Here is a 12264-nt window from a genome sequence, read left to right as displayed (position 1 = left end):
GTAGTTCCTTAAAACATAATCACCAAAAGTGTAATGAGAATGGTTTTGCTCTTTTATAATCCCTTTAGAGTAACCATGGGTTCAAAAGTAATGTAAACAAGCAAAAATTAGAAGTAGGGAACCCCAGTTGTCTTACTAAAATATTTGACCATTCAATGTGTTTATTCATTCATTTTTTTTTTTTTTTTTTTTTTTTTTTCCGGTACGCGGGCCTCCCACTGCTGTGGCCTCTCCCGTCGCGGAGCACAGGCTCCGGACGCGCAGGCCCAGCGGCCATGGCCCACGGGCCCAGTCGCTCCGCGGCATGTGGGATCCTCCCGGACCGGGGCACGAACCCGCGTCCCCTGCATCGGCAGGCGGACTCTCAACCACTGCGCCACCAGGGAAGCCCATTCATTCATTTTAAAAATACTCAGTGGGCCTAGTCTTTTATGTCCATGAATGCTTAAATAGGAAATGAAAATTTAGTGAACTTTTAAATTGTTTCATAAAACAAGTATACTTTTTAAAATAATGGATTTGTTTTAAAGGTCAGTTATGTTGAAATACCAATAAATACCTCAAGAAAAATTCCATGCTAGGGTTACTTCTTGACTAGTAGTGAACATGAATACATGCAAATATATGTATGTATTATATACTTTGTGTATTCATTGTCAATGTAAGACTACACTCCTAAAGCTATCTTTTTTTTTTGAAGCACGTGCAAAATCATATCTCTCTTGTTTTCCTTTGGTTTGAGTTATTTTATATAATATCTATGGAGAAGTAAAAGTGAAAGGTGTTATTATTCAAAGCTACACACATCTTCCCACGGTATTGCAAACACTCTTTATTAAATGTGCCCCTTTCTTTTGTTTTACATTAGATGCATGTCTTTTTTGGCTTTAGTTTTTTTTTAATTAATAGACTATTTTTTTAGAGCAGTTTTATGTTTGCAGGAAAATGAGTGAAAAGTACAGAGGATTTCCATGTATCTTCTTACCCACCTGTCCCCAGTTTCCCCTGTTATTAATCTCTTGCATTAATGTGGTACATTTGTTACAGTTGATAAGCCAATATTAATACATTATTAATACCAACTAAAGTCTGTAGTTACATTAGGGTTCACTCTTTGTGTTGTACATTCTGTGGGTTTTGACAAATGTATAATGACATGTATCCATCATTACAATATCATACTGTTCAACTGCTCTAAAATCCCCTGTGCTCCACCTATGTATCCGTTCTTCCTCCCCCTAAATCCCTGACCACTGATTTTTTACTGTCTCCACAGTATTGTTTTCCAGAATATCAGATAGTTGGAATCATACAGTATGTAACTTTTTCAGAGTAGTTTCTTTTATTTAGTAAAATGCATTTAAGACCCTTCTGTGCCTTTTCATGACTTAATAGCTCATTTCTTTTTACTGCTAATTAATATTCCATTGTCTGGATGTACCATAGTTTATTTATTCATTCAGTTATTGAAGGACATCTTGGTTGCTCCCAACTCTTGGCATTTTTGAATACAGCTGCTATAAACATCCATGTGATGGTTTTGGGGTGGACATAAGTTTTCAGCTCCTTCCAGTAAATATTTAAGAGCATGATTGCTGGATCATATGGCCAGAGTATGTTTAGAATTGTAAAAAACTGCCAACTGCCAAACTGTCTTCCAAGGTGGCTGTACCATTTTGCATTCCCATAAGCAGTGAATGAGAGTTCCTGTTGCTTCATATCTTCACCAGCATCTGGTGTTGCCAGTGTTGGATTTTAGTCATTCTGATAGGTACGTAGTGTGTCTTTTTTTTATATATGATGTCCTGTTTTTTGTACATACTTTATTTTTATTGAAGTATAGTTGATTTATATACAATGTCGTTTTAGTTTCATGTGTACAGCACAGTGATTCAGTTATATACACACTATTTTTCAGATTCTTTTCCCTTATAGGTTATTACATGTACATACTTTTATTATTTATTTATTTATTTTATTTTTGGCCGCTCCACAGCAGCATGCGGGATCTTAGTTCCCCGACCAGGGATCGAACCCACGCCCCCTGCATTGGAAGGGTGGGGTCTTAACCACTGGACTGCCAGGGAAGTCCCAAGTGTGTCTTATTTTAATTTGCATTTTTCTGATGTCATACAGTGTGAAGCATCTTTTCATACACTTACTTGCCATCTGCCTATCTTCTTTCGTGAAACGTCTGTTCAGGTCTTCGGCCCATTTTTAAATTGTATTTTGTTTTCTTAGTGCTGAATTTTAAGAGTTCTTTGTATTTGTTGGGGGGACGATTAGAATCCCTTAATGGATGTGTCTTTGCAATTATCTTATCCCAATCTATGGCTTGTCTTCTCATTCTCTTGGTAATATCTTTCACAGAACAGAGGCCTCTAATTTTAATCAAGTCCATCTTTTTAATTATTTCTTTCATGGACCATGCCTTTGGTGTTCTATCTAAAAAGTCATCACTATACCCAGGTCATCTAAATTTTCTCCTGGTATCTTGTAGGAGTTTTAGTTTTGCATTTACATTTAGGTCTGTGATCTATTTTGAGTCAATTTTTCTGAAAGGTGTTGGGTATGTCATATTCTTTTTGCATGTGGATGTCCAGTTGTTCCTTCACCATTTGTTGAAAAGACTTTCCTCCTCCATTGAATTGCATTTGCACTTCTGTCAAAGATTAGTCAACTGTATTTGTGTGAGTCTGTTTCTGTACTATCATTGATATATTTGTCTGGGTTTTTTTCACAAACACCACACTGTCTTAATTATTGCAGCTTTTAAGTTAAGTATTAAAATCAGGTGTTGTCAGTCTTCCATCCTTTTTTTTTTCCTCCTTCAATAATGTGTTGACTATTCTGGGTCTTTCCTGTCTCCTTATAAACCTTAGAATGAGTTTGTCAATATCCACCAAATAACCTGCTGAGATTTTGACTGGAATTGTGTTGAATCTATAGATCAAGTGGGAAGAACTGACATCTTGACAATAATGAGTCTTCCTATTCATAAATAAGAACTATCTCTTCATTTATTTTTTGAGTACTAATGAAAATGGTATTTCCTTTAATTTCAAAGTTCAATTGTCCATTGCTAGTATATTGGAAACCGGTTGACTTTTGTATATTAACCTTGTGTCCTACAATCTTGCTATAATCACTTATTAGTTCCAGGAGATTTTTTGGTGTTTCTTTGGGATTTTCTACATAGACAGTAGTGTCATCTGCAAACAAAGACAGCTTTATTCTTCCTTCCCAATCTGTATGCTTTTTATTTCCTTTTCTTGTTTATTGCATTAGCTAGGACTTCTAGTACAAGGTTGAGTAGGAGTGTGAGAGGGAACATCTTTACCTTGTTCCTGATCTTAGCAAGAAAACATCTAGTTCGTTTGCATTCTATTTTCTGAAAGAGATTGTAGAGATTTGGAATGATTTCTTTCTTAAATATTTGGTAGAATTCACTAGTAACTCACCTAGACCTGATGCTTTTTATTTTGGAAAGCTATTCATTATTGATCAATTTCTTTAATAATATAGGCCTATTCATTCCATAAGTGAGTTTTGATAGATTGTGTCTTTCAAGGAATTGGTTCGTTTCATCTAGGTTATCAAATTTATGGGCACAGAGTTGTTTAAAATATTTTTATTATCCTTTTAATGTCATGGGATCAGTAATGATGGCCCCTCTTTCATTTCTGATACTATTTATGTCTTCTCTTCTTTATTCTTAGTTAACCTGGCTAGAAGTTTTACCAATTTGATTGATCATTTCAAAGAACCAGCTTTTGGTTCCAGTGATTTTTCTCTAGTGATTTCTTGTTTTTAATTTCATTGATTTCTGCTCTGATTTTTATCATTTCTTTTCTTCTGTTTACTTGGATTTAATTTGCTGCTCTTTTCCTGGGTATATCTTTTGAGAGTTCAACACATTAGTGAGATAAAACTAAATGCTTCTGAGAGTTATGATAAAATAAGACATAATAGTTTACAGGTGCCATATAAACCTCTGTTTTCTCCAGAAATATTATAGATAAAGCACTTTTTTGTATTTCATTATAATAAGGTTGCTAATATTAGTATTTTAATATTTGTCATCTATAAAGATCATTTCATATACATTTAAAATTTCTTATTACATAGATCATTTTTGTTAGAATTTAAATATTTTTAGTAGGAGTCAATATATAAGATAAATTTATAGATTAAATAAACTTGTTTTCTTATTCTAAAACAGATTTAAGTCAGCTTCCACGAATAGCACATACAGCAAAAATCATGAAATAGAAACTCACAATAGTTTCTATATAGTTATAATTGTAATTCTCAAATTTGGCTTTGAATTTTCTGGCAACCACAGTAAAGAGATACGATTAAATTCTTGAAAATTTTCTCAGAAAGAATTTGTTTTTTATTCTAAGTAAAGTGTTCCTTCGTATTATGTTACAAAAGACATTGTTCATATTGGCCATTATCTAGAGTAAATTTAGTGATGTAACAACGCAATATTTTAATATCAGTTACTGTCATGGATTTTACATGGCAACTTAATGAACGTTAAGGGCATAATATTAAAATATAATTCATTGAGGGCAGTTTTATGAGTGACCAATGTAATAAAGTCTAAGTTTATACCATTCTAGTGTTTTTTTTCTTACACTAAGAATAGAATTTTTAGTATCTAAAGTGGAAATATTTTGCATTCTTTAAATAGTATAATAATATCACTTTTTTAAATTGGCTGGATTTAGATAGCAGAGAAGTTGAGGTTACACCTTCTGATTTGGGCCTGGAATGCTAGAAAGTCAGTGTTTTTGGTAGAGAGAAAAATGCATATATTTGGAAATGAGATAACTAACTAGTAAGGTTGATAACCTGTTGTAGAAATTGAAGATCCTAATCAATTCCTCACCTTGACAGTATACTGTCCCATCTCTGCACAGAAGTGAGGTAGAAGTATAATGATGAATTTTATTCAAGATTTGTAAGTCACTGTGGCATATGAGCAAATGCTCCAGAATAAATATTTTCAGCCAGCCGTGCTATAGAACACCTTAAATATTTTCATGGAACATCCAGTTTTAGTGCAACGTAATTTTTCATGTTAGCAAACCCATATAAACCCACTGGCATGAAATGCAGCAAAAAATATACCTAAATAACTAAAAATATATTAACATGCTATTGTGTTATATTATGAAAGGCAATTAAGTTTTAGAGAATTCCAGTCATCTTGTGGGGCACAAGCCATAAAATAATGAACAAATAGCTTAGTATAATCTAGACTTTATACTCTAGTGACATACAGACCACAGACTATTATAATACAGCATACAGAGGCCACTCACCTGGAGGAAGAATTATCCAAAACAGCCTTGAATGATGATAGGAACTGCACATTTAAAAAAGAAAGTAAAAACAAGTAAAGGCTAGAGTATAAAGGATCTTCAACTTAAGATTAGGTTATATCCTAAAAGTATAGTTCTAAGTTCATTTTAGCTTAAGGATATACTTTCCTATAGACATTAACATGGCAGATAGGTCCCTGTCCTACAAACCCTATTTAATTCATAATCTGGAATGTTTCAAATGTTGTGTTGCAGCAAAGAAGGGTTTATCATCCCCTCTGTCTCCTGTAAGAAGTACTGGTAGAAGAATATTTGGATTCTTAGTAGTGAAAGGAAGTAATAACTGTCTAATCCCTTCTTGTCTTTACTTTTACTGCTGACTAGGGAATAGAATTGGGGCTTGGAGAAGAAGGAAGGCCAAGAAATACCACTCTAATCTTTGTCATCACCTCAGTCTATGACCGAGGCTGTAGCTAGCAGTGAATAGGGAGTCCCAGAATGGTGGTACCTGTAGCTAGGGTAAACAGAGGAATGGTAAAAGAGAAGGAAAAATATCCCCCACAGTTGTAGGAAGGAAAAAGGAATTCCTTTCATGTCCTGTATGGGTCATCAATAAATCTTCCTACGTAATGGGTTCTCAAAAGGCAAGAAATGCATACTACTTACACATCCGGAATGACTTGAGGGTTTTTAGAAGTGTCCCTTCTTTTGTTCTTTTTAAACCCAGTAGACTATTGGCTGTCACCAGTCAAAAAATGTGCCATACCCACAGACATATATATAACACTTTACACTTTATTTCAAATTAACAAAATTTATAAACAGTTACAGGTAAATGACAATTCAGTACATTTAGTTGGATAATATATATAAAATGCATATATATGTGGTTAATTTGATGTGAATGTTGACACAGTGCACTGAGAAATGAAAAACATCATGCTGATTGTCCACTGATAACTCTGAAATTGGGAGAAAAACACTAGAATTTTTTTTTTTAAATCAGATTCTTCTCTTAGCTCTTCTAAAGGGATTTTTAGGAAATTCATAGCTCTCAGAGTTTATATTCACTAGATATAATTTGTATTCCATATATAGTCCTTTATTTTTCTGTAATATTCCCTCTCGATAATTTATTCTTGATATTTATTGAAGCTACCAAAAATCTGTTTATTATCTTGACCTTGTTATTTTGTTTTATAATTTTAATTTGTCTATTTTCCCTGTAACTCTTGTTACCCAATTTTTGTCCTCTGAATCCATATTGTAGAAGAATAATCAATCTTTGGGACAGAAGTTGTTTCTCTCAGTATTTTCCCTTATTTCAAGAAAGTGAAAAAGGACCGACCTATAGATATTATGTCTCTGGACAAAGTAACCTTTTACCACATATATGTAAATTATGTGTATTACCAAAAAAACCCCAAATATATACTAATTGACACATATACTTTCTTCCATAAAGCATATACAAAGGAAGCAATAAGTTGTTCTTGAGGAAAATGTAATTTTCCCTACTCTTTATCTGTGGTGTACATTGGAGTCTGACCTGGATTTGAATCTCAACTCTCTTCTACTTCTACTCTGGTAACCTTGAATAAATTTATGTTTCTTTGTGTCTGTTTCTTCATCTTTAAAATGGGACTAATAATTCCTAGCTCAAGTGTTATCTGGAATATTAAATGAGATAGTCTAAGTTTGTAGTTTTTAAACACTGTTCTCTGGTACCCTAGAGCTCAATAGAGACATTTAATGGGTAACTTGTATCTTTATGTTTAGGGTTCTGCAGAAGATTTGGTTTGAAAAAGAGGGTCCTAAGGTTCTCTGTTTAAAAACATTTGAGGGCTTCCCTGGTGGCACAGTGGTTGAGAGTCTGCCTGTGAGCCCGTGAGCCATGGCCACTGAGCCTGTGCGTCCGGAGCCTGTGTTCCACAACGGGAGAGGCCACAAAAGTGAGAGGCCCGTGTACCGCAAAAAAAAAAAAAAAAAAAATGTTTGAAAGCCATAGCTGTAAGTAAAGTGCCTTGCACATAATGGATACTGAACAGATACTAGTTCTTTCATGCAGGTTAGAAAATCTCCACTCCTTTCTCTCCCACATGAGGCTCCCTTCCAATCAATATATTGAAATGCTATGTTGTTTTTCTTTAACTCCTTTATTGAGATATAATTCACATACCATACAATTCACCTATTTAAAGTGTACAGTGGTTTTTAGTATATTCACAGAGTTATGCAACCATAATCACAATGCAATTTTAGAACATTATCATCACCTTCAAAAGAAACTCTACCCATTAGCAGTCGAATTAACTTGTTTTTGAATTCTTTCCATTGTTAATTAGAAGTTAAACTAGGGGTAAGTTAACACATCAAGAAGAGCAAAATGAATCTAATGTCTGTACCTCCATAAGTCAGTGAACCATGTTTCTTCATTGATTTATGTAGGTACAGACATTAGATTCCATTATGGCATTTAGCCTACTTAATTTTATATATTAAGTCACTAAAGACTTGATTCTTTACATTTTTCACTTCTAGAAGTTCATTTATTTACTTTTATAACTTTTAAAGATGACTACTTGATCTGTATATGTCCTGCTCTTAGCTTAGACGTTCAACAAATATTTTATCAAGTACTTGTTATGAGCCAGGTGCTGTGTTAGACTCCTAGGGTTAAACAATTAATTAGACACACTTTAAGGAGTTCACAGTTTTAGAAGGGTAACAGGTGAACCAAAGACAGTAATATGGTGTGATTATTATTATGGAGAAGCGTACAAAGTGCTGTCAGTACACACTTAAGGGATTAATAAATTCTCCCAGTGAAGAAGATTGGGGGAGAGGCAGGAAAGGGAAAGAGCAGAGACTGAAGAGTTACAGAGACGCTGCAAAGAGGCTGGACCTTGAAAAATGAGTAGAATTCACTGGGCAGGTGATGGAGGAGAAATACATTCTAAAAAAGCTAAGAGTATATAACCCAAGCCTAATCCTTGAGGATTAAAAGCATACATTACGAAAGTCAGTGAGTTAATTGATGTGACTAGAGGGAACTGAACCTAGTGAAAACAGAAAAGTTGGCTGGAGCAGATTGTGAGGGCCCGAAAGTCAGCCTAACACCTTATTTTATCACTTTCCCCCTTCCATTCCTAGCTTTACTCTACAGATAATTAGCCTTTCCCAATCTAATATTTATGTTAACATAGTTCCTACTACTATTATCCTAGTTCCCCAGGAGTTATCTTTGACTTTTTTCACTAGCTTCCTTCCCATATACATTCTCATGTTAATTATTAAGTATCTGTCTCTTCCTTTCCATTCACACGGTCACCACTATTTTCTCTTTCCTAGGATCTCCTTTCTATTTTGTTCATTTTTGATATTACATTTTTCCATTCCTAGGACTTTACCTCTCATCTACTTTGTTATTCAAAGTAGCTTTATACAGTAGTTAAAATGGTTCCTGTATCAGGGAATCTGAAGAATATGAAGAGCCATTTATAAAAAGGAAAACTCTGACAGAGTTTATTAACTCTTATCTAGACTTCACTAATAAGGAAGTTCTCCATGTACTGGTTATATTGAGTGAAAACAAGGGACAGAAGAGTATAGTATATTACCTTTTGTGGCAGAAAGCAGAGGGATCTTAGGGTATAGATACTATTTGCACAGAGAAAGTGAAAAACTATAGGAGAAATAAAGAATATCCAAAGAAGCAGGTGGAAATTGGGTGGAAAAGGACAGGAGTGAAGACAAGTCTCAATGTATTTACCTTTTTATGTTGTTTGGATTTTCAAATAGAATATTTCATCTGTTTAAAGCTCTGGCCTTGTGTGCCACTGCAGGGGAGTGGGATTGAGGGACTCTGGTTGATTGCGTGTTGCCTCATATATGAAATCACTCCTGAGTCTGCCACTCAGATCTGTCCACTCTGATTATGCCTTGGTATGATCCCTTTAACTGAAATGAACTCTGTCTATCCATGTCCCCAAATCACTTTCAAAACAATTCAAAACTCATCGCTGCCTTCTCCACAATTGGTTAATTATTTCATTCTATCATCTGAACTTAATATATTTATTTATATTCTATATTTACATTTTGGTTCTTTGTTGGTATCTCATAAGTATTCTCATTTATTTCATGAATGGTTTCTACTTAGATTGGTAATACCTTCAGTAGTAAAGCATGTTCTTTTCTCTCTTGTCTTATTTGAAGCATAATTTAATAGATACTTGGTAATTTTTATTTACCTCGGATTATCCTAACATGTTAATTTCATTTGGATAATTTTAATCAACGAATTTTAAATTAGAAAAGCTGCCATACAGAAAAACTAAGTTTGACTACTTTTCCATTATCTAAACTTCAAAATATTAAGTAGGAAAATATTTTATTTAAAAACCATTGAAAATAATTAGGGTAACTTTCCGGTTAAGTTGAAAATATCTGAATTTACTCACCAAAAAAGTAAACATAACACGACCACTTGACATTAATTTGCATGGAATACAGTGTTATTTGTATGCTAGTTACTAATTAATACAATAATTGAGATTTGTGTGATTTTTTTTTTTTGTCTTTGCTAATATATGACATGCAGAGTTAATTCTGAATTTATAAGTAAAATAAGATAAATATAATAGTCAATCTATCATTTTTTTATATTAACAATGTCAAAAGTAAGAAACTTTAAATTCTACTAGGAAATGAACATTTGTTTTTCAAATTGATCATAGAAACTTGTAAGCTGAGAGTCCTTTAGTATGTTTTTATTACTTGATGTATTCTAATCAGACACTTATTTTGAAACAGGCAAGAAAATTGGATGTATATTTTGAATATGAAGAAAAAATAATGAGCAAAACTACTCTGGATAAATCGCTTCTAGATATAATATCAGACCCTGATGGTATGTACCATGAATTTGAGGTTAATGTAAGTTTTACTTCTGATGAATCCAGCATTTTCAATTTGAGTAAAATCTGAATAGAATCATTGTTTTTCTCACAAGCTTTGCTATTAATGAGATAATTAAATGAGCTCTTTCCTGTTGAGAAATTTGTAGCATAGCAGTTACTAAGGTAGAAAAATGATTTACATTTTATTTTATTGAACTTTTCTTTGATGGTATGTAAGTGCTTTTTTGGGGGGAGGGAGGTATTTAAGCACTTTTTATATTCATTTGTTTAAAGTGATACATTTAAAGCTCAATTTCTGCTGGCTCAAGGAAGATTTGAAGGTAAAGTATTCAAAGCCAGCATCTCTAAGTGATGCAGTTTCTAATTACTTTGGTTTCACCCTAAAGAGTTTCCTAAAACGATGTATCTAAAACTGAGTTTTGTTTTAAATATTTAGGGAATTCACTTTTTTTAAAACACCTTTATTGGAGTATAATTGCTTTACAATGGTGTGTTAGTTTCTGCTTTATAACAAAATGAATCAGCTATACATATACATATATCCCCGTATCTCCTCCCCCTTGCGTCTCCCTCCCACCCTCCCTATCCCACCCCTCTAGGTGGTCACAAGCACCGAGCTGATCTCCCTGTGCTATGTGGCTGCTTCCCAATAACTATCTACTTTACATTGGTTAGTATACATAAGTCCATGCCACTCTCTCACTTTCTCCCAGCTTACCCTTCCCCCACCCTGTGTCCTCAAGTCCATTCTCTACGTCTGCGTCTTTATTCCTGTCCTGCCTCTAGGTTCTTCAGAACCTTTTTTTTTTTTTTAGATTCCATATATATGTGTTAGCATACAGTATTTATTTTTCTCTTTCTGACTTACTTCACTCTGTATGACAGTCTCTAGGTCCCTCCACCTCACTACAGATAACTCAGTTTCATTTCTTTTTATGGCTAATATTCCGTTGTGTATATGTGCCACATCTTCTTTATCCATTCATCTGTTTATGGACACTTAGGTTGCTTCCACATCCTGGCTATTGTAAATAGAGCTGCAATGAACATGGTGGTACATGACTTTTTTTTTTTCATATATGGCCTTTATTATGTTGAGGTAGTTTCCCTCTATGCCCACTTTCTGGAGAGTTTTTATCATAAATTTGTGTTGAATTTTGTCAAAAGCTTTTTCTGCATCTATTGAGATGATCATATGGTTTTTCTTCCTCAATTTGTTAATATGGTGTATCACATTGATGATTTGCATATATTGAAGAATCTTTGCATCCCTGGGCTAAATCCCACTTGATCATGGTGTATGATCCTTTTAATGTGTTGTTGGATTCTGTTTGCTAGTATTTTGTTGAGGATTTTTGCATCTATATTCATCAGTGATATTGGTCTGTAATTTTCTTTTTTTGTAGTATCTTTGTCTGGTTTTGGTATTAGGGTGATGGTGGCCTTGTAGAATGAATTTGGGAGTGTTCCTTCCTCTGCAATTTTTTGGAAGAGTTTGAGAAGGATGGGTGTTAGCTCTTCTCCTAATGTTTGATAGAATTCACCTGTGAAGCCATCTGGTCCTGGAAAGCTTTTGTTTCTTGGATGATTTCTTGCATCTTCTCGATCTTTGCCTCCATTCTTTTTCTGAGGTCCTGGATCATCTTCACTGTCATTATTCTGAATTCTTTTCCTGGAAGATTGCCTATCTCCATTTCATTTAGTTGTTTTTCTGGTGTTTTATCTTGTTCCTTCATCTGGTACATAGCCCTCTGCCTTTTCATCTTGCCTATCTTTCTGTGAATGTGGTTTTTGTTCCACAGGCTGCAGGATTGTAGTTCTTCTTGCTTCTGCTGTCTGCCCTCTGGTGGATGAGGATATATAAGAGGCTTGTCCATGACTCTTTTTGAATTATGGTTTTCCCAGGGTATGTGTCCAGTAGGGGGATTGCTGGGTCATATAGTAGTTCTGTTTTTAGTTTTTTAAGGAACCACCATACTGTTCTCCATAGTGGCTGTATCAATTTACAT

General features: G+C 34.2%; 1 protein-coding gene across 1 annotated transcript in view; it reads left to right on the top strand.

The window, feature by feature from the left end:
- The window catches only part of SCFD1 (sec1 family domain containing 1), a 135159-nt gene that overhangs the window by 71360 nt on the left and 51535 nt on the right, over positions 1 to 12264 (top strand). Inside the window, exon 15 of the mRNA XM_065873045.1 lies at positions 10149 to 10245. Within this exon, the coding sequence (XP_065729117.1) occupies positions 10149 to 10245 (97 nt within the window). The remainder of the gene's footprint in view (positions 1 to 10148; positions 10246 to 12264) is intronic.

Source organism: Phocoena phocoena, chromosome 2 (assembly GCF_963924675.1).
Source record: "Phocoena phocoena chromosome 2, mPhoPho1.1, whole genome shotgun sequence".
Lineage (NCBI taxonomy): Eukaryota > Metazoa > Chordata > Mammalia > Artiodactyla > Phocoenidae > Phocoena > Phocoena phocoena.
This window is presented reverse-complemented; position numbering and strand designations above follow the sequence as displayed.